The sequence below is a fragment of the Rhineura floridana genome, chromosome 1 (genome assembly GCF_030035675.1).
Source record: "Rhineura floridana isolate rRhiFlo1 chromosome 1, rRhiFlo1.hap2, whole genome shotgun sequence".
NCBI lineage: Eukaryota > Metazoa > Chordata > Lepidosauria > Squamata > Rhineuridae > Rhineura > Rhineura floridana.
In genome coordinates, this window is record NC_084480.1 from 280638202 (window position 1) to 280663683 (window position 25482).

Below are 25482 nucleotides of genomic sequence, written 5' to 3' on the forward strand. Positions count from 1 at the left end.
TCTTGTAATTTAAAATGCTAATTATTGCCTCTTCGTTCAGCTGTTCTTTTGCCACTGCATAAGAAGTGCATGTATTTCTAATAAGTGCATAATATCTACTTTTGACAGATGTTGTAAACCCCTTGCAGATTATGTATAGCGTGTCACAAGGAAAGCGTCCAGACACTGGGGAAGAATATTTGCCGCTAGACATTCCTCACCGATCCTTGATTCTGTCGTTAATGGTGTGTGGCTGGGCGCAAAATCCAGATGAAAGGCCTTCATTCTCAAGTGAGCTTCACATTTTACATAGCAGGGTAGGCAGCTTGGCAAGCAGCACTAAACTCTGCTGCTGCAGCATAATCTCTGTTAATTTCACTGAAGTATAACCCTTGCCCACACATCAGTTCCTATGGCAGTGAGTGGAAGCTGTGTGTCAGTCAACTATGGGCTTAGGAGATTGTTTGATTTAGAATACTTCTGGAAGTATTTCAAGTGGTGGCGGCTGCACTGCATATATCACAGTTATGGTATATGATTTGCATGGGCTATCTGAATAGCAGGCTAGTGGATATATCAATTTGTTTCTGATTATTTTCATCCAATTGCAGTGGAAAACCTTTTGAGATGACCTGTTAATTGAGGCTTCACTAAATGATTTTTTGTCTGTTTTTGTAACTCGTTTTGATACTTTGTAAACTGTTTAGAAAACTATTTTTTTCATTAAGTAATATATAAATTAATAAATAACAATAGGATAGACTATCATCATCATCACCTTAATGAAGAGATTACTGTTATTCCCATGTTCATTACACATGGGAAATTGAGTCAACTGCTGGGTAAAGTGAAAAGACAGAAATAGAGGGAAAATAGGAAAGGTTTGGCAAGAGGATTTCTACAGGACTGGGATAGAAATGTTTAGATGATGATGATGATATGTAGCATAGCACTTTAGGGTCCAAAGTATTTTAAATGCAGTATCTTCAAGCAAACTGGATCAAATTTTCCATAACATTTCTCTTTTTGAAAAATGATATATGTCTTGGCATCTACACCAATTAGACATTTGGGTGCTTGAATTCAGGATGATATATGTAGTTCGGTACTATATAGTTCTCATAAAAGTGAAATGGAGATTAATAATGGGATTATAATCTAGAGCAGCCTTTCCCAACCAGTGTGCCTCCAGATGTTGTTGGACCACAACTCCCATCAGCCTCAGCCAGCATTGCCAATGGTCAGAAAAGATGGGAATTGTGGTCCAACAACATCTGGAGGCACACTGGTTGGGAAAGGCTGATCTAGAGTCAATGGCATACATTTTATTAGTATGACATTAAGTTCCCTTAGCTCAGCATTGTCACTGTTGCCACATTGGTGTTCTGTAACAGAATTTTCTTCTCCAAAATTGCTGTGGCATTTCACTTCTTGGTATCAATTTCCGTTGTTTCAAGTTACGAATTTGTTGAAAGATAGTCCTATTTTGATACTTGAATAAGTGGTAGATGAACTGGAAAGCAATTGGCCACTGTTGTTTCAGCGTTCTTGCGTTAGGAAAACAAAACAGGCGTAGCTCAATGGCAGAGCATCTACTTTGCATGTAGGAGGTCCCAGGTTCAATCTCTGGCATCTCCATATAGGGCTGGGAATGTCTCCCAGTCTGAAACCTGGAGAGCCACTGCCAGTTAGTGTAGACAGTCCTGAGCTAGGTGAACCAGTGGTCACTATAACACAGCTATGTATACACAATGTTCTAGATGGGCCAATAGTCTAATTCTGTGTAAGGCAGCTTCCTGTGTTCCCATTATCCCTGTATTTCAGGCTATGACATATGGTCTTGCTTAAGTGTGTCTCTGACAAGAGGAAAGATTTTGTCCTGGATCTTGTCTCAGTCTTTTGCGCATTTTGCTACAGTAGGTCTCAATAAAATATTTCTGAAGGTGCACAACCACCACTTAAAGTACAACAAGAGCCCATGAATTGAATTGCACTTGAAGCCATATCCAATATTAATCAGAACTACATTCTGTTTGTGCATGTGGAATTAAAAATTGAAAGCATGGGTTGCACATGTTAAAAGCACATGCTTTTAAGGGACCGTAGCAAAAAGTGTGACCTTCAGAGCTTGTCTTTATTCGGCTTAGGGTAGAAAACATGGAAGGGTTCACTCTGTTAAGAGTTGAGAGCCTCTGGCTCTTCTTGTTGTTTAAGTGAGCAGATAACAAAATCCTGTGTGACAGGTTTTCCTTTTAATATTCTGGAGTATTTTGAAATTGAAGAGATTTTTGAAAAGCCTGACTTGAACTCTCTCTCTTATCCTTTCTTCATACATCAGCAAGGCTCATGTGATGGCTAACGTTTTAATTTAAAATGGTCTGTACTCTTTTGTATGGAGGTGGCTGACTAATGTGTTGGCGAAACGGTGAATGTACAAAAGTCCCACAAAGAAAAGCTTTATCCAGGATATTGGTTTAAATGCTACGCAAGTTTCAGATCGCTCAGTGAAAGAATATTTAGTTGATAGCCCTCTCTGATTCCCCCCCCCCAAATACTCTGGGTATAACATTTAACTAGGATATGCATCTTTTAATCTCCCCTCCCACATTTCTTTTTTTAAACTTACTTGCAGTTGCAATGGAAAGTTTTGTCTAGTGTCAGATGTTAAAATGTGGAAATAGCCAGTCTCTAATTGCACTCCTACTTCCCTTCATCGTGCAGTAATTGGTGAAAAACTTAGAAAGCTAAATTTCCTGAATCATTGTCTTGTCTAGTGTCATTTGCAGATTTTTCTCCAGATTCCTTTGTTGTTGTTGTTGTTATGTGCCTTCAAGTCGATTACGACTTATGGCATCCCTATGAATCAGCGACCTCCAATAGCATCTGTCATGAACCACCCTGTTCAGGTCTTGTAAGTTGAGGTCTGTGGCTTTCTTTATGGAATCAATCCATTTCTTGTTTGGCCTTCCTCTTTTTTACTCCCTTCTGTTTTTCCCAGCAGTATTGTCTTTTGTAGTGAATCATGTCTTCTCGTTTTGTCCAAAGTATGATAACCTCAGTTTCATCATTTTAGCTTCTAGTGATAGTTCTGGTTTAATTTGTTCTGACACCCAATTATTTGTCTTTTTCGCAGTCCATGGTATGCACAAAGCTCTCCTCCAACACCACATTTCAGATGAGTGGATTTTTCTCTTATCCACTTTTTTCACTGTCCAATTTTCACATCCATACATAGAGATTGGGAATACCATGGTCTCAATGATCCTGACTTTGGTGTTCAGTAATACAGTAGGGCCCCACTCATACAGAGGTTTATGTTCTGGACCCCTGCTGAAAAGTGAAAACTGCCAAAAAGCAGAACTCATTGAATAGAATGGTGCACGATGCCTGAAAACTGCCGTAAAAGCAGAACAAGCACCGTATGAGTGGGACTTTTGTCTAATTGCATCTAATTGAGACTGCTGCATTAGCGAAGCACCGTAAAGCAAAGCACCATAAAGCGGGGCCCTACTGTACATCTTTGCATTTGAGGACCTTTTCTAATTCTCTCATAGCTGCCCTCCCCAGTCCTAGCCTTCTTCTGATTTCTTGACTATGGTCTCCATTTTGGTGAATGACTGTGCCAAGGTATTGATCCTTGACAAGTTCAATATCCTCATTGTCAACTTTAAATTTAAATAAATCTTCTGTTGTCCTTACTTTAGTCTTTTTGACGTTCAGCTGTAGTCCTGCTTTTGTGCTTTCCTCTTTAACTTTCATCAGCATTCTTTTCAAATCATTACTGGTTTCTGCTAGTAGTATGCTATTATCTGCATATCTTAAATTATTAATATTTCTCCCTCCTTCATCTTGCTCCAATCCTGCTTTCTGTATGTTATTTCTAAATATAGATTAAACAAATAGGGTGATAAAATACACCCCTGTCTCACACCCTTTCCAACGGGGAACCAATCGGTTTCTCCATATTCTGTCCTTACAGTATCGTCTCGTGCAGACTATAGGTTGCTCATCAGATGCTGTGGCACCCCCATTTCTTTTAAAGCATTCCATAGTTTTTCATGACCTACACAGTCAAAGGCTTTGCTGTAATCTATAATGCATAGGGTGATTTTCTTCTGATATTCCTTGGTCTGTTCTGTTATCCAATATATGTTTGCGATATGATCTCTGGTGCTTCTTCCCTTCCTAATCCAGCTTGAACATCTAGCATTTCTCGCTCCATATATGGTAAGAGCCTTTGTTGTAGAATCTTGAGCATTACTTTACTTGCATGGGATATTAAGGCAATAGTTTGATAATTACAGTAGGGTCCCGCTTTTCAGCAGCCCACTTTTCAGCATTCCACTAATACGGCAGTTTTCAATTAGAGTGAGGCCCCACTCATATGGCACTTGTTCCACTTTTACAGCGTTTTTCGGGTGTCGGGTGCCATTTTGTTGATGGAGTTCTGCTTTTCGGCGGGTTTTGCTTTTAGGCGGGGGTCTGGAACGTAACCCGCCATATGAGTGGGGCCATACTGTACTGCATTCCCTGGGATCCCCTTTCTTTGGAATTGGGATGTACATTGAACATGTCCAGTGTGGGGGCCATTGTTTAGTTTTCCATATTTGTTGACAAAGGTTTCTCAAAATTTGGACAGATTCAGTCTCAGTAACTTGTAGCAACTCCATTGGTATGCCATCTGTTCCTGGTCTCTAGCAGTACTGTAAACTAAGCTCTGGCATCGTGATTCTGGAGTGAGTTTGATGTTTTTGGAGCATCTCTTCCCTCTCCCCCTAAAGCAATACATTAGTGTTAGGTATTGCTCAGCTGTCTTTATAGAGATCCTACCCTTTCCCCCTTCTCATATATAATGATATGTTCATGTTGCTTTTTTTCTAAGGATTGTACAACAATCAGACTGCAGTTCCATCGATTCACTCGGGAGTAAGCCCCATTGTATGGAATTGTGCTATCGGTCACCGGAAATGTTTCATAGGGAAGTCATCACCTACATTAGAACATTATTATTTGTTAATTTATATACTGCTTACATGCCAAAATGAATTCTTAAGCAGCTTATAAATATAAAATCAATTATAAATGTAACTGTCTAACCATAGCTCAGTGATAGAGTTCATGTTTTGCATGCACAAGGCCTCAGATTTAATCCCTGGCATCTCCAGGTGGAGCTGGGAATGTCCCCTGCCTGAAATCCTAAAGAGCCTCTGCCAGTCAGTGTAGACAGTACTGAGCTAGATGGACCAATGTTCAGCATCTGTGTAAGCCAGCTTTGTATGTTCCTAACCCATCCTGTCTTGGGATATTGTGAACTTTAGAACCAAGACTGAGGCCTAGCCCAAGCCATAGAATTGTTGTTCGAACCCTCTTCAGGCGCAGAAGGTACTGGAGAGTGTAGCATTGTCCCTTTGCAGTTGGCCTGGTCAGGCTTTGTAAAAAAACAAGGAGCCTAGCCTTATTCCCTTCACCTGGTCAATAGTGCAGTACTTCAGGCTCCTGCTACCACCTCAAGGCACTGAGCTCATGAACTAGAAGGCAGCAGCCATTTTGGATTTGTTTTGAATAGGGGCTCTAAAATATTTGAGGAAGCAGAAGTGCTTAAAGTGGTGAAGGCAGCTTCCTCTCCTTTCCCCCCTTTTTCTTCTTCCTCTTTTCTTTTCAATTGTTTAAAGGCTGCTGAGCATCATTCCTGGAGCACTCTGGAGTTAGAAGTAAGGCAGCAGCATCCAGAGCTTGGCTCAGCTTGCTCTGCTCCTGCCAAAGCAGCCGATAGAAACAGCCACTTAAAAACAGTTAGAGAAGAGGGAAAGAAGAGCACGCCATCTCTGCCCTCATAGTAATTGGTCCCTCCAAAATATACCCAGACCGAAATACTCCCCTCCCCCGACTCCAAGTTGAGCAAGCCGCCAATTTTGAGACGATTCACTACAGCCCCCATTGCAGAAGCCCTTTTGGTAGTTGTGTGGCTCCTGAGAGGAGGGGCATGCAAATTTCCAGCCCTTCCTGCTGTCTACGTGGACTTGGCCAGCTGTGATAGGGAAAAGGAAGCACATCAGCACAGCTGGGCTTGTGGGTCCTTAATACCAAGTCATGAAAAGTTAGTGAAGCAGAAAGCATTTTGAGTTGAATGTAGACACAACTTTTAAAACAAATGGTTTGCAGTGCATCAGCGTGTTGGTAGATGTGAGGTGTTCCCAGAAGGATGTGCCTTGCTGTAAAAAAAAAAAAAAAACTTCCTCTCTTAATTAACCTGTAAATTTCAAAAGCCCACATTCTCAAGTCTGTCATTCACTCCTTTCTGATCTGTGTCAAATATTCATAAAAATCTGGATATTTCCCAACCCAAAGAGCAGTGCAGACAGTCAAGAAAGGCAAGTGACATGAACATGTTAGCCTTCCCCATAGTAGAAAACCTGAATGCTGCTATTTTTTCATGCCAATGGTTTATGTAAATAAGAAAAACTGGTAGTAACTCTTCTTGTTGCATGACTATTGAGTACTCCAGATCTGTCTATGCCTAGTGTTTTTAGCTAGGGATTTGCTCAGGCAGCAATTTTTGGCATCCTTACAGTGGGGTTCATGTGCGTGCCCTTAAGAATTTTTCATAAATGTGATTTCAGACTTCAGTCATTTACTGTTAAAGACCTAATACTGTGGAACTGAGTGTTCTTTTTCTTGTTTAGGATGCTTAATAGAGCTTGAACCTGTGCTGAGAACCTTTGATGAGATACCTATGCTTCAAGCAGTGATACAGTTAAAGAAAGCCAAAGTAAGCATTTGTTATAACACAAAATGAAAATACACAAATTGAGTTATTTCTCCATCAAAAGAAACATGATTGCCATGTTACTAATGCTTGAAATTGTATACCTAGAATGAACCCTGTTCTCATAGTTTAGTTCCAAGATGACTAATACAAGCTTGCAAATGTCTTTCAGTCTCAGTATGAGTGGCGATGCATTCACTTGCCTAGCAAGATGTCCAGTGATGAATCAGTATCTCTAAATATACCATTAAATTCTAGTCCACAAGAGGTAGGCCAACTTTTTTCTCTTATTACTGTCTTCATATTTCTACAGCATTTTTTACGTGTGTTACTTGTTTTCCTTTTCTTCATCAGCTCTATTTTCGGGCATTTTTGGTTCCTTTGTTGAGCAAGTCTGCACTAAGTAGTCCTGTACTCCACATTGCACACTCAGCCCTTCGTGCCTCAATGTATTAATGTGGATGTCTTTGGCAAGAGGGCCTTTGCACATATAGCTGTATGTATGAAGGCTTCCCTGGAATCTGCAATCCTGGTCATTCCAGGGATTTCTTCGTGCATACTGCCATACATGTGAAGGCCTTTTCACTGCAGATGTTTGTGCTGCATGTGCAGATGTTGAGGGAGGAGCACACAATGATAGGAACATGGCTCCGCTACCTGCTCCTGTGTTCTTCAACATGGGAGTAAAGAATACCCAGATGGGGCTTTTGTGTTAAAGATAATTAAAAACAAGTATTCTCTGGGTCTGGGGTGGAGACCCTTATTAACCGCAGACCTAATTAAGCCTAGTAGACCAATTCATTTGGCCTGTGAAGCCCTTTTGGCTAAGCCATGCCTCCCTTCCCTACACCTTATACCATATATGAAGCTAGGTGTGGGGCAGGTAAAGACATGGCTGGGCTAAAGGTGGTCATGAATTGGGACTTACGTAGGTCCATGTGTGGCATTTTGCAAGTCCTGACGATCAGCTGATTGTCTGTGCAGACCAAAATGGGTCACCAGATGTGACTTCAGGTTATGGACAGGTGGGCAGCACTGTCCACATGTCAAACATACCCACCTGTCAAACATACCCACAGGGGGGATGGAGGAGACAAGGAGCTGGCCTGCCAGCTGGATCCAATTCCCCACACCAGCTTTAGGTCAATTAAAATGTCCCAAGGCATAGGTTGAAGGCACATGCTACAGCACTGTTGCTAAACCTAAGCAGTCCTATCTCTGGATGTGAGGCCGTACAGAACTCTAGGTATACCTCAACTTACATGGCAGAAGAAAGGCAGGACATAAACGTACTAAAATAGGATAGTTATTCCTTAAATAATCCTATCATAGGGCAGGGGTCCTTCTCAGCCTTAAGCTTTGGCCTTCCCCCCTCCTCCCAGATAAATTCTAGAATCAAAGCTTTGCTATGCCCTACAACTACCACTGAAAGTTCCCATTGCCTGCTATTTAGCAACAGAAGGGGAATTCTGCACGGGGGGCGGGGTGCAGAGGGAGGAATGCAATGTAAACATCATTATTCAGTATTTGTTCTTTATGTGATGATGATCATTCTAGGACTCTTCATCACAATGTGACAGACATCTGCAAAACTCTGTCCAAGATACGTCAAAACAGTGCAATCTCCTCTCAGAAGGTATGTCCTCTTGACCTGGTACAGCTTTTGATGAATGGCAATGAGATGTGAGTGAGGTTGCATAACCATCTTTAAAGGATAGAGCAGGTAGGCCATGTGTTTCTGGTCCAATGGATGTTAACAGCAGGGACAAGACCAAAGTGAAGGGAGAAAGAAAGATTGAATCAGTAGCACAGTATCCGGGCAGATTTCTTAGATTGAAAGCAGGCATCCTACAATCTTCTTTGTTCTTCTTAAGCTATTCTCCAGGCTAGCATATGGATGCTTAACTAATACATTTTTAAAAGTTGGATAGATCTATTTTTATTTATCAATTTATCTACAAAGCCAAACTACCGTATATTCCGGCGTATAAGACGACTGGGCGTATAAGACGACCCCCAACTTTTCCAGTTAAAATATAGAGTTTGGGATATACTCGTCGTATAAGACTATCCCTGCTTATGACATGCAGGTACTTAGCAGGAAAACTGTCACTTATAAACTTATAAATATTAATATTTGGATTGTCCAGTTGTTTTGTTTTTGTGCCTAGGAATTACCACCAAAAACTGGGGAAAGATGTGAGAAATCTTTTTTTTAAAAGCAACATTAAATGCCTAGACTCTAGTTTCCAACACTATGGAGTATTTATTGATTGATTAAGAGAATTTATATCCTGCCCTTTTGCTGTTAAAAACAGAGCTCAGCACAGCTTACAAATATAGTAAAAACAATAAAAATACACAATCAGAGAAAAACAAGCCAAAATGTTAGGAAAAGGAGTCTTTCACACCACATGCTCAGTTCTAAATACTGTTGCAGCAAGTTTTACAAGTTCCTCCAGTATTCCACTGGTGCAGGCACTCAGACATTCAAAGTACTGTATGTTTCTTAGGTTTTATAAAAGCAGAGCTTTGCTTAACTCAAAATTTCTTCTCCCTTTGATAACCACATCTACACAGGTTCCACCTCCATACTCAAAATGAAACTGAGCCTGGAAGCGTACAACAACCCCACACATACCTTGCTAATTCGATTATCAATGCCAGGATGTCTGTCTTATCGACTACTCTCCTGCTCCCCCCACACACACACACACACCGGGCATCATGAAAGACCCAGTCCTGGGCTCAGAAAGAAAATAAATATCTGGTCCTCTTCAAAGTATTGATAAGCCTCTTGTTTTAATTGAAATAATAATTATAAATTCTTGTTCTTATCACTAATGGGAGTTAATTATCTTGCATATGCTGCTGTTGCTTCTATGGCTGTAACGGAGTGAGGTTAAAGATAAGTGAAATGCAAATAGGAAAAAAAATACAGAAGGCAGTAACACTTTCCTAAATGTAATACCATACCAACCACAACAAGATTCCTATAAGGCAAAAAACTAAGCATCTCACAACCAGTCAGGATTCCTAACCAAAAACCAAAAATATGATAAATGAAGAAATATTTATATAAGCATAACTATCAAATATATTTATTATTTACACAAACTAAAGATATTTATAGTGCAATCCTAAATTTATTTATTCAGAAGCAAGTCCCAGCGTATTCAATGGGGCTTACTCAAACAGGGACAGAAATGCAACCTCAAGTGATAAGCAACTTCATTCACACAACCCAAAATTCTGAATCATGCCACTTTAGGCTGTTTTCCAACTGTTTATACTTGTTTTTATGGTTATTGGATTTTAAATGGCTTTATTTCTTGTTGTGAGCTGCCTTGGTTTCCAACCCTACCTCACAGGGGTGTTGGAAAGACTCCATACACACACGCACACACTGCAGATGTATAAATACATACAGCCCATATAATAGTTTATTGTCAAACCAATTGGTCATTGCAGAAAAATCAGTATTAGTTTTTTAAAAATCAGTATTAGTTTCCTACAGAATAAAAACTGCAATACCTAAGTAAGCCCTGCCTACTTGCTTTAAAATAGGATGGGGGGGGGCAGAAAGAGAACACAAACACAATTCTTTTTTACATTCACTCCAAAGTCCCATTGATTTTCAGCACATTCATAATCATGTCTACTCAAAAGTAATTCCTACTGAATTCAATAGGATTTACTCTGGACATATGGGATTAGCACTGTTTTTACCCCCAAAAGCAACTATTGGGAAGGTTTTCAAAACACTGCCCAGGATCTGACTCCTACACACAACAGGGGGAAAAACTGAAATGCATATACCTACCCAATTTATGAGATTTTCAGATAAACAGGAGGGGAAACCACCATTTTCTGGCCTCGCAATGAGGTTTCGCAGACACTGCCACCAAACAAACACTTCACTGATTGGCTGAAATCCTGAACGGGCGGGGTTAAAGCTACGAAGTGCTATACAGTAGTTTAAAAAAAGATTTAACCGGGGGGGGGGTGCCTGACGTTTTTATATATAGCTCGAGAACCACACCACCTAGAAACTTAGTTTTTTTAAAAAATGAAAGCTGAGAATCCGGGCCACCTAAGGGGCTAGCCGGGCGCCGGGTGGCATGCTTAGAATCCGGGTAAAACCCGGCTATCCGGGCAATATGGCAACCCTAATAAGACGACACCCGGCGTATAAGACGACACCCGACTTTGGAGAAGATTTTCCAGGGTTAAAAAGTCATCTTATACGCCGGAATATACGGTAACCACATGCAGCATGAAAGGAACATTAATTCATTATTCTGCATAGGGTGAGTGCACATAAAGCAATACATGATGGACTCGTAGAATTGGAAAGGGGCATTGAAGGGCATCTAGCCATTCCCCTGCCCAATAGATTCTTGACAGATGGCTGTCCAGCCTTTGCTTAAAAACTTGCAGGCAAGGAGAGCCCACCATCCTCCACAACAGTCTGTTACACTGTCAACATAGCTGTTGCCATTAGGAAGTTCCTCCCCATGTTTAGACAAAATCTGCTTCCCTGCAATTTCCATCCATTGGCTCTTCTTGTCCTCCACTTTGAGTCAACAGAGAACAAAGTCTGTTCCATTAAAGGATATAAATTGGTTAAATAAGGAGTGGAAGTTTGAGGAAAAGCTTAGGGGCCATGATGGTACAACAGGTTTGTCTTGTCTGTCCACCTCTGGACAAGCTGGTTTGGTGTTCATTCTAGCTGTTTCTGTTACACAGGCGGTGGCTGGTTTGTTGTCCTTATACTGCGTTGGGTGAAAAAGATTGGAGCTAGCCCAGCCACACAAACATCAGGCCACTATATTTCTAGAGATACCGGTGAAATGGCATGCAGTGCAAGAAGTGTTTCTCCCCAAATCTGTTGGGTGTTGGAAAGGATGCTGGGATGCCGTTCCCAGATCATGCACCATAGACAATTCCAGAATTGTATCCCAGCCTTCTCTGTAATGTAGTAAGAGAACCTGAGTTGCATCTCTCAGGTTGTGTGGCACTGCAGCTTGGACCAACCCTGATCAACTCCTATATTTATGGGCTGTGGTCTCTCGTTTGTGGGCTGTGGTCATAGCAAGCACGAACGTCCCCACTGATGCGACTCCATGAGTCTTCAAGCTGCACAGAGGCTGCATAGGAATATCCTACTGACCATTCTCTTCCCCACCCCTGGCCATGGATCAGCAAGAAATTTTCAGCATGGAAGACAGCAGGGTAATGCAGGGACCCAGCTTGTCTGCCATGGGTGAGAGAGAGTTCCATGTGCTCTCCAGGGTCCCAAATTGGTTGCTTTCTTACGAAAGATGGCACGTTATGTTCTGCAGCTCCTCTGTGGCAGTGGCTGTTGCCCAGCAAAGGAAAGAGTGAAAGTTTTCATACTGACAGTCAAACCAGCCAAGCAAAACTTCTCAGGTGCCTTTTCTTGCTGTTCTTTTCTCTGCTGGGCCAAACTTGGCTGCATGCAGAGAACGTCTGCTGCTTCATCTTCCAGAACCATCAAAATATAGGAGTAGTGTTGTGTAGTGGTTAGATTTTTGGAGAAGGACTAGGGAGGCCCCGGTTTAAATTCCCACTGAGCTATGAAGGTGTCCTGTTCTGGTCTTGCAGAGGAATCCATGAAGCAAGGCAGGTAGGATAGGTGTTACAGCACCACAGAGAGGACAACTTGTTTCAATCAAGACTAGAGGAGGACAGAGGCCTTCTGGCCCACCTCTTCTAGAATCCATCCCCTTCTTTGAGAACTATCGTGCCTTAAAAGGGCTAACCCTCTGGCCTACAGAGCAGTTCTTTGGTTCGAGGTTGGTATGTGTAAGATAACACACTAGTTTTTTGTTGTTGTTGTGGGCTTTGTTCTTAGCCTGATGTGAACGCAAATTAAAAACACACTCTTTTTTCATTAAAGGTGATGAAGACTCTTTAGATGAACCACACTCATTGGTTAGCTTGAAGGGAAATCGCTCACTGCCTCCAAATCCTCAGTCTTGGGCATCTCAACAAAACTTTTCTTCATCTACCACAGATAGCAATGATTCATCAAATTCCATGCCACCAAGACATAACTCAGGTACAAATCTTTGTTATCTTTGTATCCTTCTCATATGATGAGTCTGGGTATTTATTCACTAATAGGCAAAAAACCTTGCGGTTTAAGAACGTACCTATAGCCCACAGATATTTCTATCAAACTTTAAAAAGCAGGGAAATTGGGCAGCTATAGTGAATACACCAGGGGAGCAGGAGACCTGACCTCCTCTCTGAGATATTGTACTGCCCTACAAATTTATGCAAACACAATTTGGGTTGGTCTTTCACAGTCCAATCCACCAGGCCTTTATTTCAATTTGGACAGTCATGGCTTCTCTCAAAGAATCCTGGGAAATGTAGTTAGTGGAGGGTGCTGAGAGTTGCTAGGAGATGCCTTGTTCCTCTCACAGACATTCAATCAGAGTGGCTGACTGTTAAACCAGTCTGGCCACTAGAGCTCTCTCAGTGGAACAGGAGTCTCCTCTCATCATCGTTCACAAACTACACTTCCCAGGATTCTCTGAGGGAAGCCTTGACTGTCCAAAGTGAAATGAAGGCCTGGTGTGGGTGTGGCCCCCTGATTAGCCAAGCCCAGCAGCTGTGAGGCTTTTAGAACACTGACAGTTGGTTCTTACTGAGCATGCCTGATGTTATAATTGGATTTGTCAAAATTTCTTAAATTAATTAAAAATCACCCAGGCATTTTTTTAACTTTTAAACTGCAGAAGATGATGGTCAGAGTATGGGGCAACGTCAGTATTAGGATTACAGGCACTCTGTGAATGTGGCTGATTTTTAATGAATTTCAACAGATTATGAGAACTCCCAGAGAAAAAAGTCCAAAAGGGCTCTGGGGTTTGTCTCTCTCTCTTTACACTTTGAACTCTCTATTCTCTCTGACTGTTTTGTGTATTGCCATGAAAATTGAGAGGGTTGTTAAGCAAGTGTTTCTGAGTTCAGGACTATAAGTTTGGTAGGGTTTTGTTTTGAAATGAGCTTATGGGAAGCATCAGAATGGCATGGGGGGTATTTTCAATTTAACATTGCGGAATGTGAAAAATCCACACTGGCTGTAGTATACAGCCACTCTCGTGGATGTATAATTAACAAGGTATTACAATATAATATGGTGTGCAGTATAGCTAAATCAAGTCTCTGAACGCTGAGAAGTAATGGTGTAACTTACGCAAATTCACCTGCATGTCTCTTTTTGCCCTATTTGATCACATTTCCAAGAATGAGTTTCTGTGGTCATTATGACAGAAAAAATTAACTATGCAACTTTTCCCTTGCAAAGCTTCCTTGTGAGAATGCACCATACAATTTATACTGAACCACATGCTGAGGAAAGATCAAAATAAATTCCTTTGGACTGTAAACTAGAGTCAAACTATTAGGGCTGTAGCCAACTAAATCTATTCAGAGTAGACCTATTTAAATGAATGGACCTACGTTTGCCATGTCCACTCATTTCAGTGGGTGTACTCGGAGTATGATTAACACTGGATACAACCCTTAATTCTTTCAAGTTACTACAGTGGGACTTCTTTCGGAATAAACTTAGGTAGGACTGGGCTGCATATGACTGAGGAATAACTGGCTTATGAATCTTTTTGAACAATTATTATTAGTATAATATTCTAATTACTTAATTTACATCATTAAATACATTGCAAATGTAAATGAATATAAAACAAAATGAAAGAGGTAAAAAGAAGATGTTATAGGTGGGAAAGAAATACAACTGGGCAAGGAGTTAAACTATGCTGCTTCTTGTAAATGTCTGTATTTCTCTGAGAATCTAGCTGATAAACAGTGGTTCACTGTCAAGAAGGAAATAATATTAATCTAAACATAAAACTCTAAATGAGGTCCTTTTGTACAGTTTATTTGCATGAACCCATAAAGCAGATTGATTCAGTTGAAGAATATAATATTAATAATTAATATTAAGCAGGCACCTTCACTGTATTGTTTGCAGTTCCTGCTAAAAACGTTTCTGTTTAGGCCAGCTGAACAGCTACCCAAACATGTAATTTTATTATGCTTGTTTTTTTTAACTGTTGGTTTTATGTCTACTTGCCTTTAAAGTTTTGGCATTTTATTGTATATTTTATATAAACTGGTTAGAGGTTTTTGTTGAATTAAGCATTATACAAATCTTGTTAAGATAATAAATAAACAATTCTGTTATTTAAAATTCAGGCAGCTATTTCTGGGGTGGTTTTGCTGTATTTTGATGCTATTTGTAGGCATTCACAATTGTGTTGTCTTTCTCCCACCACCCCACCCTGGTTAGATTTTGTACTGAGGACTGTGCAACAAAATGAGGAAGCTGTTGCTCACCAGTGGATCCAAAGTAGAAGAGAGGAAATTGTCAGCCAGATGACTGAGGCTTGCCTTAACCAGTCCTTGGATGCCCTCCTCTCAAGGGATTTAATCATGAAAGAAGATTATGAACTTATCAGCACTAAACCTACAAGGACCTCAAAAGTCAGGCAACTGCTTGATACTACTGATAGCCAAGGAGAGGAAGTTGCTAGAGTCATTGTGCAAAAATTGAAAGACAATAAACAGCTGGGACTTCAGCCTTATCCAAATATATCTGCTGCATACAGGCCCGCATCTTTGAATTTATAAACATCAGTATACAAAATGCACAATGTTTTCTCAAAAGTCGGATTCCTGTTTCTGAAATGTCACTCTCTAGACGACATCGCTCTCTAGACTGAAGTTCTCGGGTGGGTGGCTGGGTAAGGGAAAGTCTGGTAAGTGAAAGTATTACAGGACATGCTTGTCATTTTAAAAACTATTTTTACACCACATCTTGGTGGAGACGCATGTATTGTGTGGATCTATAAAAACAGGGAAAATATAAACCATTGAGGAAAATGCACATGGCTTTACTTTCTTTATACACGTCCTCTCATCGGACAGAACTATCTTTGAGAGAGATGAGCTATGTTTGGCAGGAATGCTCTAAAACAGTTGTTTTCAAACCTTCACTCTGAAGGGCAGCCCTTTCTACAGACTTGTCTGCTGTGGGAACTACTGCTTGTCTGCTTCACAGACTATGGGGCATATTAAGAGGTTTAGAGTCAGTTTTTGAGGAGCAGTAACCAGATTTATTGGCTCACATCCCATGTGAAGTCAGAGCACACTTCCTGGAATACATCCACCACTGCTCTGTAGCCTTCCTCAAAGAATCCTGGGAACTGTAGTTCCCTTACAGAGCTATGATTCCCAGCACCCTTAACAAAGACATTTCTTTGGAGGAAGCAATATGCTTTAAATTTATGGTGTGGATGTGATTGTAGTCGAACTTCTGTGCCACTAATGATCTTTTCCTTGAAGAACTTCTGATAAGTTTCCAAGAAAGGTTTGAGCCCCAAGTACTTAACAGACAGCCTCTTCCTATATTTTCCAGCCCATGTAATGAGATCTGCAGGGAAGGGGCCACTCATGGTCCCACTGACAAGGATAGTCCATGGGGCAGTAGCTTATGGTAGAGCCTTCTCTGTGGTGGCACCCTGTATGCAGAACTTCCTCCCTTTGGTTGCCTTCCTCTCTTTTTAAATGTCAATTAAGATTACTCTGTTCAAGCCTTTGGCCCATAATTTTGAAGAATGCATCTGCTCAGATGTGACTGCCAACTGCTGCCATTTACACTTTTATGCTTTTTTTTGCTATAAGATTTTAATTAGTTTTAATGGTTTTATTGTGGTAGTATTTTTTATAATAGATAACATATAAGTTGATTAGCCACCCTGTTCCTACAGGAAAGGGGTAGGATTAAAAAAATTAAAAAACTCCAGGGTCGCCCAGAACAGAACACCATTACTTTAAAAAAGAAGTAGAATTAAGGGGTTGTGCAAGTTGCTTGTCTTTAATTCTAGGCTCGTTCATTACTCATTTCCTAGGGAAACCCACAGTGTGTTCTTTTTCTATAGTAATCAAGGTCCCACTGACTTCAAGCGATTATTCAGTTTAACAAGGCATGACATCTTTAACCAGGCACCTGGTTGGCCACTGTGAGAACAGGATGCTGCACTAGATGGGCCACTGGCCTGATCCAGCAGGCTCTTCTTATGTTCTTAAGTTCTTAACTGTCTTGCTGAGAAAAGTTGTAACAATCAGACCTCCAATACAAATGCTACATCAAAGCAGTAACAAAAACCTTAAAATTAACAACCAAACATTTCAATTTGGAACACATTTGAGAAGAGATGAAGGATGAAGCAAAAATAAAAACTCAATAGCTTTTCTTATTGCAGTTCCTTGTTTGTCCAGGAGAATATTAACAGAGTAGGGTTGCATTCCATTCTTTTGCAGTTATGAGTCTATTTACCATTGTAAGAAGAATGGCCCCTTCTTTAAAAAGCAGAGCAGAGACAAACTCTGAACATAAGAAGAGCCTGTTGGATCAAGCCAGTGGCCCATCTAGTCCAGCATCCCGTTCTCACAGTGGCTAATCAGATGCCTATGGGATGCCTGCAAGCAGGATTTGAGCACAAAAACACTCGCCCCTTCTGCAGTTTCCAGCATACTGCCTCTGACCATGGAGGCAGTGCATAGCCATCATGGCTAGTAGCAATTGATAATCCTGTCCTCCATGAATTGGTCTAATACTCTTTTTTTAAAATCCATCCAAGTTGGTGGCCACTACTTCCTCAGGTGGGAGCAAATTCCGTAGTTTAGCTATGCACTGTGTAAAGAAGTACTTTCTTTGATCTGTCCTGAATTTTCCAACATTGAGTGTCTTTGGATGTCCACAAGTTCTAGTGTTATGAGAGGGGGAGACAAACATTTCTCTATCCACTTCCTTCATGCCATGCATAATTGTATATACTTCTATCATATCACCTCTTACTTGCTTTTTCTCTAAACTTAAAAGCCCCAAATGCTCTAACCTTTCCTCACAGGGGAATAGCTCCATCCCCTTGAACATTTTGGTTGCCCTTTACTGAACCTTTTCCAATTCTACAATAGCTTTTTTGAGGTGAGGCGCCCAGAACTGTATACAATATTCCAAATGCAGCCTCTCCATAGATTTGTATAACTATAAATCTGATATATCTTCATATGCTTGTCACATACTGAACATGTTTCTTGTGGAAAGAATGTGTCATTGGACTGTTGTACATATTTACTCTGCTATTCATGTTTTAAGTCATTCACTTCGGAATAACCATACAAAAAATCCCTAGCCATTTTGCTGTTGCATTTGTGAACAATGCCAATGCGGAATATTTCCTGCCCGGTAAAAACACCACCAAGGACCCTGCTGTGCATAGCTTGATGGAAAAGCATTATCAGTGCAGGGAGAGGTCAATATGTAATTCATTTGTGTTAAAACTGTATGGACCTCGGGTGGTTTCCAGTTGTACCATCAGCACAAGGATTTATGCTTGTGCAAAGAAGCTTTGCTACTCTCCTTGCTTCCCCCCCCAAATCTGCTCTGGAGGCTTCGGAGAGCCCCACAAAACAGATATAGGGGAACACGCTGGGATGGGGGATGAGGGGGCAAGTTCCATTGAGCAAACAGAAATCCTTGCACTGAAAGACCAGATTAGTTAGATACTGTCCTTAATATCTGGCTCATAAACTACTTGATTCAGCTAAAATGAGTACATTTTAATCCACTACAGACTGTTGTGCTCAACCAGCGCTATTCTTAGCACTCTCTCTGTGTCAGATTGCAAGTTGGGGAGGGGGCATAGCTCAGTGGTGAAGCTCATGATTTACATGCAGAAGATCCCTGCTGCAGTCCCTGGCATCTCCACTTAAAAAAGGATCAGGTCGCGGGTGAAAGCATCTTCTCTGCCTGAGAACCTAGAGAGCTGCTATGGATAATACTGGGCGAGACAGAGAAAATAGTCTGGCTTAATATAAAGCAGCCTCCTATGTTCCTATTGACTCAGGATGGAGGGTTTGTTTGCCAGCCCTTTAATCAGCCAGATAAGTCGTACCAATAAAACAATGGAAACTGAGTTGATGGGATTTTTTTATGCTTTATGATCTGCTATGAAACATTTTACGACTGCATCTATCAAAACCATTAGCTGACATAGTGAGATAGTGAAACAGCATAAACTTGAATGAATTCCTGGAACAGGTAAGCCTCCCACAGAAAGTAAGCTGGAGCAGAAGAATAAATGCCCCACATTATAAGTTGTGTTGAACCCATTATTCTCTTCCTCCCCCACCCTCGGCGAGCTATGAGAATGTAATGGTGCTTGTGTGGCAGGAAGACCCTCTTTGCTTTAACTTTATTTAACAAATATGTAGGTGTGACATGTAGCATGAGGCATGCATTCAAAATAACACTATATCAAGAAGGCATGGAATTATTTACTTATTGAATATTATATATTTATTGTATTTATATCCTGCCCTTCCTCCAAAGAACTCACAGTGGTATAGATTGTTCTGTCCCTCTATTTTATCCTCACAATAATCCTGTGAGGTAGGTTAGTCTGAGAGAGAGATTGGCCCAAGATTGCCCAGTGAGTTTCATGGCTGCGTAGGGATTTGAACCCTGGTCTCCCAGGTCCTAGGCCAACTTTCTTAACAATTTCACCCATATTGTGAACCTATTCTTCACAGTTGCCATTCTTTGGTAGTGATGTGCAGCCTAGAGCTAGAGCAGTATAGTGGGGCCTGACATTCCCACATGGCACCCTGGAGGCCCAGCAGGCTCCTCTGCTGCTATCTGTGCTGGGCCATCATTTTTTTTAAAAAAAGTGCTTCCCCACCTCACCCCCAACACTGATGAGCACTGAGCGGCACCTGCTGCCATTTGATTTCCCACAATGGGACCAGTGTTGCATTCTGGGAAGACAAAATGGCAGTGCTCCCAGACTCAGCACTATCTGCTATTGCCACTACATAAGCCCGCCAAAGGGAGGCACTGTTGTAGAAAAGAGGGTCCCCTAAAACTTGGAGCCAACTTGTAGGGGCTAACAATGTAAGTTGGGAAGTTCCCAGTTCAGATATTGCCACAGCTACAGGCTTGCTAAGCAGCCTTAGGCATACTACAGTCTCTGCTTCAGGTGCCCATCTCTGAAGGGGGGGGGAAGAAAGACTAATATTGATCTACTTTATCACAAGAGCCCTTGAGAACTGTGTGTGAAGATGATCCTAAAGTGCTATCAATATAAATACTTGTCGTCATTGTGAGTGGTAAGTGAATGGAAGGTGGTAGTGGCTTGCTGAATTGGGGATTCCCTTTTTTATCCTAGAACCAATAACAGCTGACTACTAATTTGTTCTATAGGATGGGTGGCTTTTATCAATGTTTTTAACATGTCAATCCGTATGTTAGGAAGAATGCAACGTATCCTTTGCTTGCGCAAGGATTTTACAGACTGGGGGTGGGGGGAATTCTGGGTTTTGTGGTAAAGTTTTGATTCCTGGTTTCCAGTTCTGCTTCTGTTTGTGTGCTTTGTGCACAATGAAAGATGCAAGAACAGCCTGTGATTGTTACCATATTGTGACAGTGGTGTTGCTGCCTGGCACACAGTAGTGGGCAGCTCTAAAACAGCCTTCCCCAACTTGGTGCCGTCCAGATGCTTTGGACTACAACTCCCATCATCCCCAGTTGTAGTCCAAAGCATCAGGACCACATTCCCACCATACATTTATTCTACTTTAAACAATCATTGCTTCCCCCAAGGAATCCTGGGAAGTGTAGTTTGAGAAGGGTGCTGAGAATTATAAGGAGACCCCTATTCCTCTCACAAAGCTACAATTTCTAGAGTTCTCTGGGAAGAGGGACTGTCTGTTAAACCAGCTCTCTGAGGAGAAGAGGGCTCTCCTAACAACTCTCAGCACCCCTTATAAACTGCCCTTCCCAGGATTCCTTGGAGGAAGCCACGACTGTTTAAAGTGGAATAAATGTCTGGTGTGAATGTGGCATTGGAGGGTGCCAAGTTGAGGAAAGCTGCTTTATAGCCTTTAGCTCTCCTAGCCCAGACTCGACTCTTTCACCCCTACAGGAGCTGCAGCTTTTTGGCCATGCCTGCTTCTTCTCTATTTCCTCCCCCTGTAGGTGGGCCAGAGTTGCCTTCCTCAACCAGGCACCCTTCTCACTTCCTCCTAATCACCGCCAAGACAGGACTCTTTCCTGTTACACTGGCCTTGAGACAGAGCAACTGTTTTACCCATTGTCTCAGCAGTGAAGAGTCCCTAGAAATGCCCAGAGACCAGATTAAGTTGAGCAGAGGGGTACATCTGGCCTTTGGGCCAAAAGTGCCCCGCTTCTGATTAAAAATAATGACAAAATACATTCCTCTCCTTCTGTGCCCTGTTGACCTACTGCAGCTTCAGGCATATCAGTTTCTGTGAGCCACAGTAAGCAGAGGCTCTGATCATCATGCACTTTCTTGATAACCATCTTCAACTCTGCTCCGTAGAACTACAGGACAACTTCAGTTCCAGTTTTGCCTCTTTCACAGGGCTGTATTTTAAGTGACTCCTAACGGGTGGGGAACCTGTGTCCCTCCACATGTGAATGGACTCTAATCCCCATCAGCCCCAGCCAGCATGGCCAATGGCCAGGGACTGCGAGAGTTGTCATCCAGCGACACCTGGAGGTCGCAGGTTTGCCACCTTTGCTCAGATGTGATCATTTACCAAATTGTGCTTATCATTTACTTTCTTTAGCAGATAATCAACCAACAGGCCTAAGCACACAAAATCATGCAGCGCTCTCTGACAGTTGAAGGCAAAATGTGATCAAAGCTAGTGGTTGAGGAACCACCTACTTTCACAGAAAGATGGTTTATCTACCAAGAAGCCCCCGCACATTGCTAAGGAGTCTGGGGAGTGTTCTGGGATGCATGCTCAGATCATGTGTGATGCTGGCCAGGCCTCTTGCTCTCACAATCACCCCACGTGAGCTGAGAGTGCACTTGCAAAAACCCACCGCTTCCTTCTAGCTGTACATTACAGGGGACCCTTTATTTAGGCAAACATTTAAATACCACCTAGTCAACCACGTTCTCTGGGCCAGTGATGATGGGCAAGCTGTCTTTCAGAAAACATTATGAGCCAATACAACCTCATAGATCAAGAGCCTCTGAAAAGCTTTCATGGAACCAAAGGCTCCCCTGAAGTAAGTTTAAAAATCACCACTCTAAGTCATGGAAACATAAAATTACATTTTAAGTACTGTACATTAATGGGCACTCCCCTTTGAGTCCTGGTAAGAGGGGTAAATCTACCCAGGAATATAATTGTATGATCCATGTATTACTAACACAACAAGATTTCACAAACCATTTAAACTGGTTGGTTTTAAAGTCATTTTGGTCTCACTGATGTCAGTGAACAGCATGAATCTTAAGAAATCTGGTTTATCCAGTTTGTGCACTTGCCATCTTAAGGTTTTTTTTTCCTGATCATGGGAAGCAACCTCCAGTTACATTCTCTTCTAAATAAGATTTCGAGTCTTTATGAATATCTCTTTACTGTGGTGGTATATACTGTAAATAATAAAGGATTTACAGCATGTTAAAAATAAGTTTTCAGGGGAACTTGATCAGACATAGTGCTAACGCTGATATATTCTCCAGTCTTTTTTTCTTTTTAAAATCAGCTGGGTCATGATCCAAAGCATCTAAATGCAGGGGCTTCAAATTCTCTTCTATGCCCTGTGTGCATGTGCACATAAAGATTTATTTTCCCATATGAAGCTTTTCTCTCATTAAAAGAACAGGAAGCTTTTGCATGCACACACTCAACATGCACATTACAGTCACTGACATGCTATCCCACTCCTAGGCTGCAAATGCAACAAAGTACATTCACAAAGCTGCATAATTTCACATCCATGTTAGCAACGCAAGAAGCTGCCTTATACTGAGTCAGACTATTGATCCATCTAGCCCAACATTATCTGCACTGACTGGCAGCAGCTCTCCACTTTCAAACCAGAATCTTTCTCAGCTCTATCTGGAGATGTAGGGGATTGACCCTGGTATCTTCTACATGCAAAGCAGGCGCTCTACCACTGAGCTATGACCCTTCCCCATGATTATTTGGAAGCCACCCGATGTTGAGATCTAGACTGTGAACACGCTAGTTGCCTGCAGCAAAGCATTTCCATTAGCCACACCAGGAGGGGGAACAGGTTGATCTACCCATCAGTTGCGAAATCTCTTTGAAGCTGATTTTTTTTAAAAAATGCACCCATTCTGATCCCACCAGGCTTTACAATAGAAAGGGACGGAGTTGACTAGCATGGTGTGCCTTCATTTTCAGAAGAGAGAGGTGGAGATGTACTGGAACCAGCAGAACAGTGAGTGTGTGCTTCTACCCCTAAATAGAATCTGGCTTTTGAAAGAATTTGTGGTTTGGGTCTTAGGCCACCCTAGAGATGGGGGAGAAATTTAGTTGAGTTCATATTGAAAAACAAATCTATCTAATCTGTACTTTTCAAAACAAGATACGAAATGAAACACAGCCATCCTTAGAAATCCACACTTCTTAGAATTTTCCAGTGCAGTTCTCCAGCTAAACAATGTCTGTTGTTGTTATGTGCCTTCAAGTCGATTACGACTTATGGCGACCCTATGAATCAGTGACCTCCAAGAGCATCTGTCATGAACCACCCTGTTCAGATCTTGTAAGTTCAGGTCTGTGGCTTCCTTTATGGAATCATTCCCTCTCTTGTTTGGCCTTCCTCTTTTTCTACTCCCTGCTGTTTTCCCCAGCATTATTGTCTTTAGTGAATCATGTCTTCTCATTCTGTGTCCAAAGTATGATAACCTCAGTTTCATCATTTTAGCTTCTAGTGACAGTTCTGGTTTAATTTGTTCCAACACCAAATTATTTGTCTTTTTCGCAGCCCATGGCATACGCAAAGCTCTCCTCCAACACCACATTTCAGAGGAGTTGATTTTTCTCTTATCTGCTTTTTTCACTGTCCAACTTTCACATCCATACATAGAGATCGGGAATACCATGGTCTGAATGATCCTGATTTTATACAAAAATCCATATACTGAAGTGTGCATAAAATTAATATATACATTTTATGTATAGTGAAGATAACATACAAAAATGCATTACATTATAAAAAATTGTTTTCCAAAAAATATGTATATTAGGCAAAATTGCATACAAAAATGTTATATTAGGAGAAATTAACAGTAAAATGCTGATGAAATTTCATGACTTTTTAAAAAAATGTAACCTGAAGTGGTAGTATGGAGAACCGAACTTAAGGTTGAAAAAAAGAGAAATGAAACAAATTGACAGATTTGCCCATCCCTAGGTTACCCACAGTAGTGCACGCCAGAATGACTGAAAGTAAAGGGGGATAATGCTGTTGTGTAAAGGGGGGCATTTTTTCAAGTGACACTGAAATTGGCATTTCCTCTTCACATCTGATTTAAATGCAGACATAACCTAGACAAGCTAACCTGTGTATCTGACTTACATTCAATTCTCTGCTGGTTTCCTTCCTTCATTATGAACACATACAACTCATGCATCACAGAAGAAATGGTATGCTCAGCATCACTAGTGACTGTACCTGCCTTGCATAGAAAAACTCCTGTAGGAAGCAAACTCTAAAACTCTCCATAAAATCATAAGAAAAACTTGCTGGATCAGGCCCAGCTAGTCCAGCATCTGTTGTGGCCAGCCAGATGCCTATGGGAAACCCAAAGGCAGGAGTTGGTGTAAAAGCACTCTCCTCACCTGCAGTTTCCAGCAACTGGTATTCAGAAGTTTCCTGCTTCCAACAGTGCAGGGTAGAACATAGCCATCAGGGTTAGTAGCCATCGATAGCCTTATCCTCCATGAATTTGATTGGCATTCAGGCTAGTCCAAACTGCCCAAGATTCTTTTTCACTGTGAGCCTGGCACCTTCTGCATGCAGAATATATGCTTAACTGCTGTGCTGCAGGGCACCTGCACCTCCCTCAAAAACTGTCAGATAAAGTGGGTCATCTTCTTGCTCACTGCTGCTGCTTCCTTCCCCTCTCTTCTAACAGTAAGGCTTCTGTCACTTTCCTGCAACTGGATGGCTGCACATGGCTCTAGCTGCCATTGGCAAGTGGAGGAAGAGACATTTACACCTCACTTAGCAGCTGGCTGAGCTTTTTGGAGCCACACTAGGGGAGAGGGAGGAGAAACGGAGAGATGTGCGATCAGTTTCAACATGCCTTTTTTCTCCAGTACGACTGCCAGATCGCAACCGCCTATGCTTGCTGTATGGATGAGGAGGCAAGATTGGGTCAAAGCAGGACAAAGATTTTCTGCTTGCTAAGCCTGCCAATATTGGGTTCAGCTAATTTAAAGATAATGTTATTACAGGGCCAGGTCATGGGGAAGAGGCCAAATTAGGCAATAGTAGCAGATTCAGTGTCAATGTCAAATGCTTCAGGTCACTTCAAGTGCCAGTGTGAAGTCAGATGGAAATAATATTTACTATTTGGCAGAAAGGTAGCATCCGAGGCACTTGGCTACTCAACTACCAGCTCAAGCAAATGGTCATCAAATTGAACTACTTAAGAGCAGGGGGGGGTGTTTTGCTTTTTAAAGAGAGAATATACCAATTGACTCCAGAGCACACAATCCAGTCTAAAGGAATGGCTGTGTTTCAATATGCAGACAACACCATGTTGAGCACAGGCTTCCCCACTCACTGCGAGGTAATGGGTAGCTCTGAGTGTGGATGCATA

The 25482-nt window shown here is 41.6% G+C and overlaps 1 protein-coding gene across 1 annotated transcript in view; it reads left to right on the forward strand.

The window, feature by feature from the left end:
- RIPK2 (receptor interacting serine/threonine kinase 2) overlaps window positions 1–23080 on the forward strand; it is a 46920-nt gene extending 23840 nt beyond the window's left edge. Inside the window, exons 6-12 of the mRNA XM_061602673.1 lie at window positions 109–270; window positions 6663–6748; window positions 6918–7013; window positions 8303–8381; window positions 12669–12830; window positions 15090–18905; window positions 23000–23080. Coding sequence (XP_061458657.1) covers window positions 109–270; window positions 6663–6748; window positions 6918–7013; window positions 8303–8381; window positions 12669–12830; window positions 15090–15430 — 926 coding nt within the window. The 3' untranslated portion in view covers window positions 15431–18905; window positions 23000–23080. The remainder of the gene's footprint in view (window positions 1–108; window positions 271–6662; window positions 6749–6917; window positions 7014–8302; window positions 8382–12668; window positions 12831–15089; window positions 18906–22999) is intronic.
- Window positions 23081–25482: the final 2402 nt, after the last annotated feature.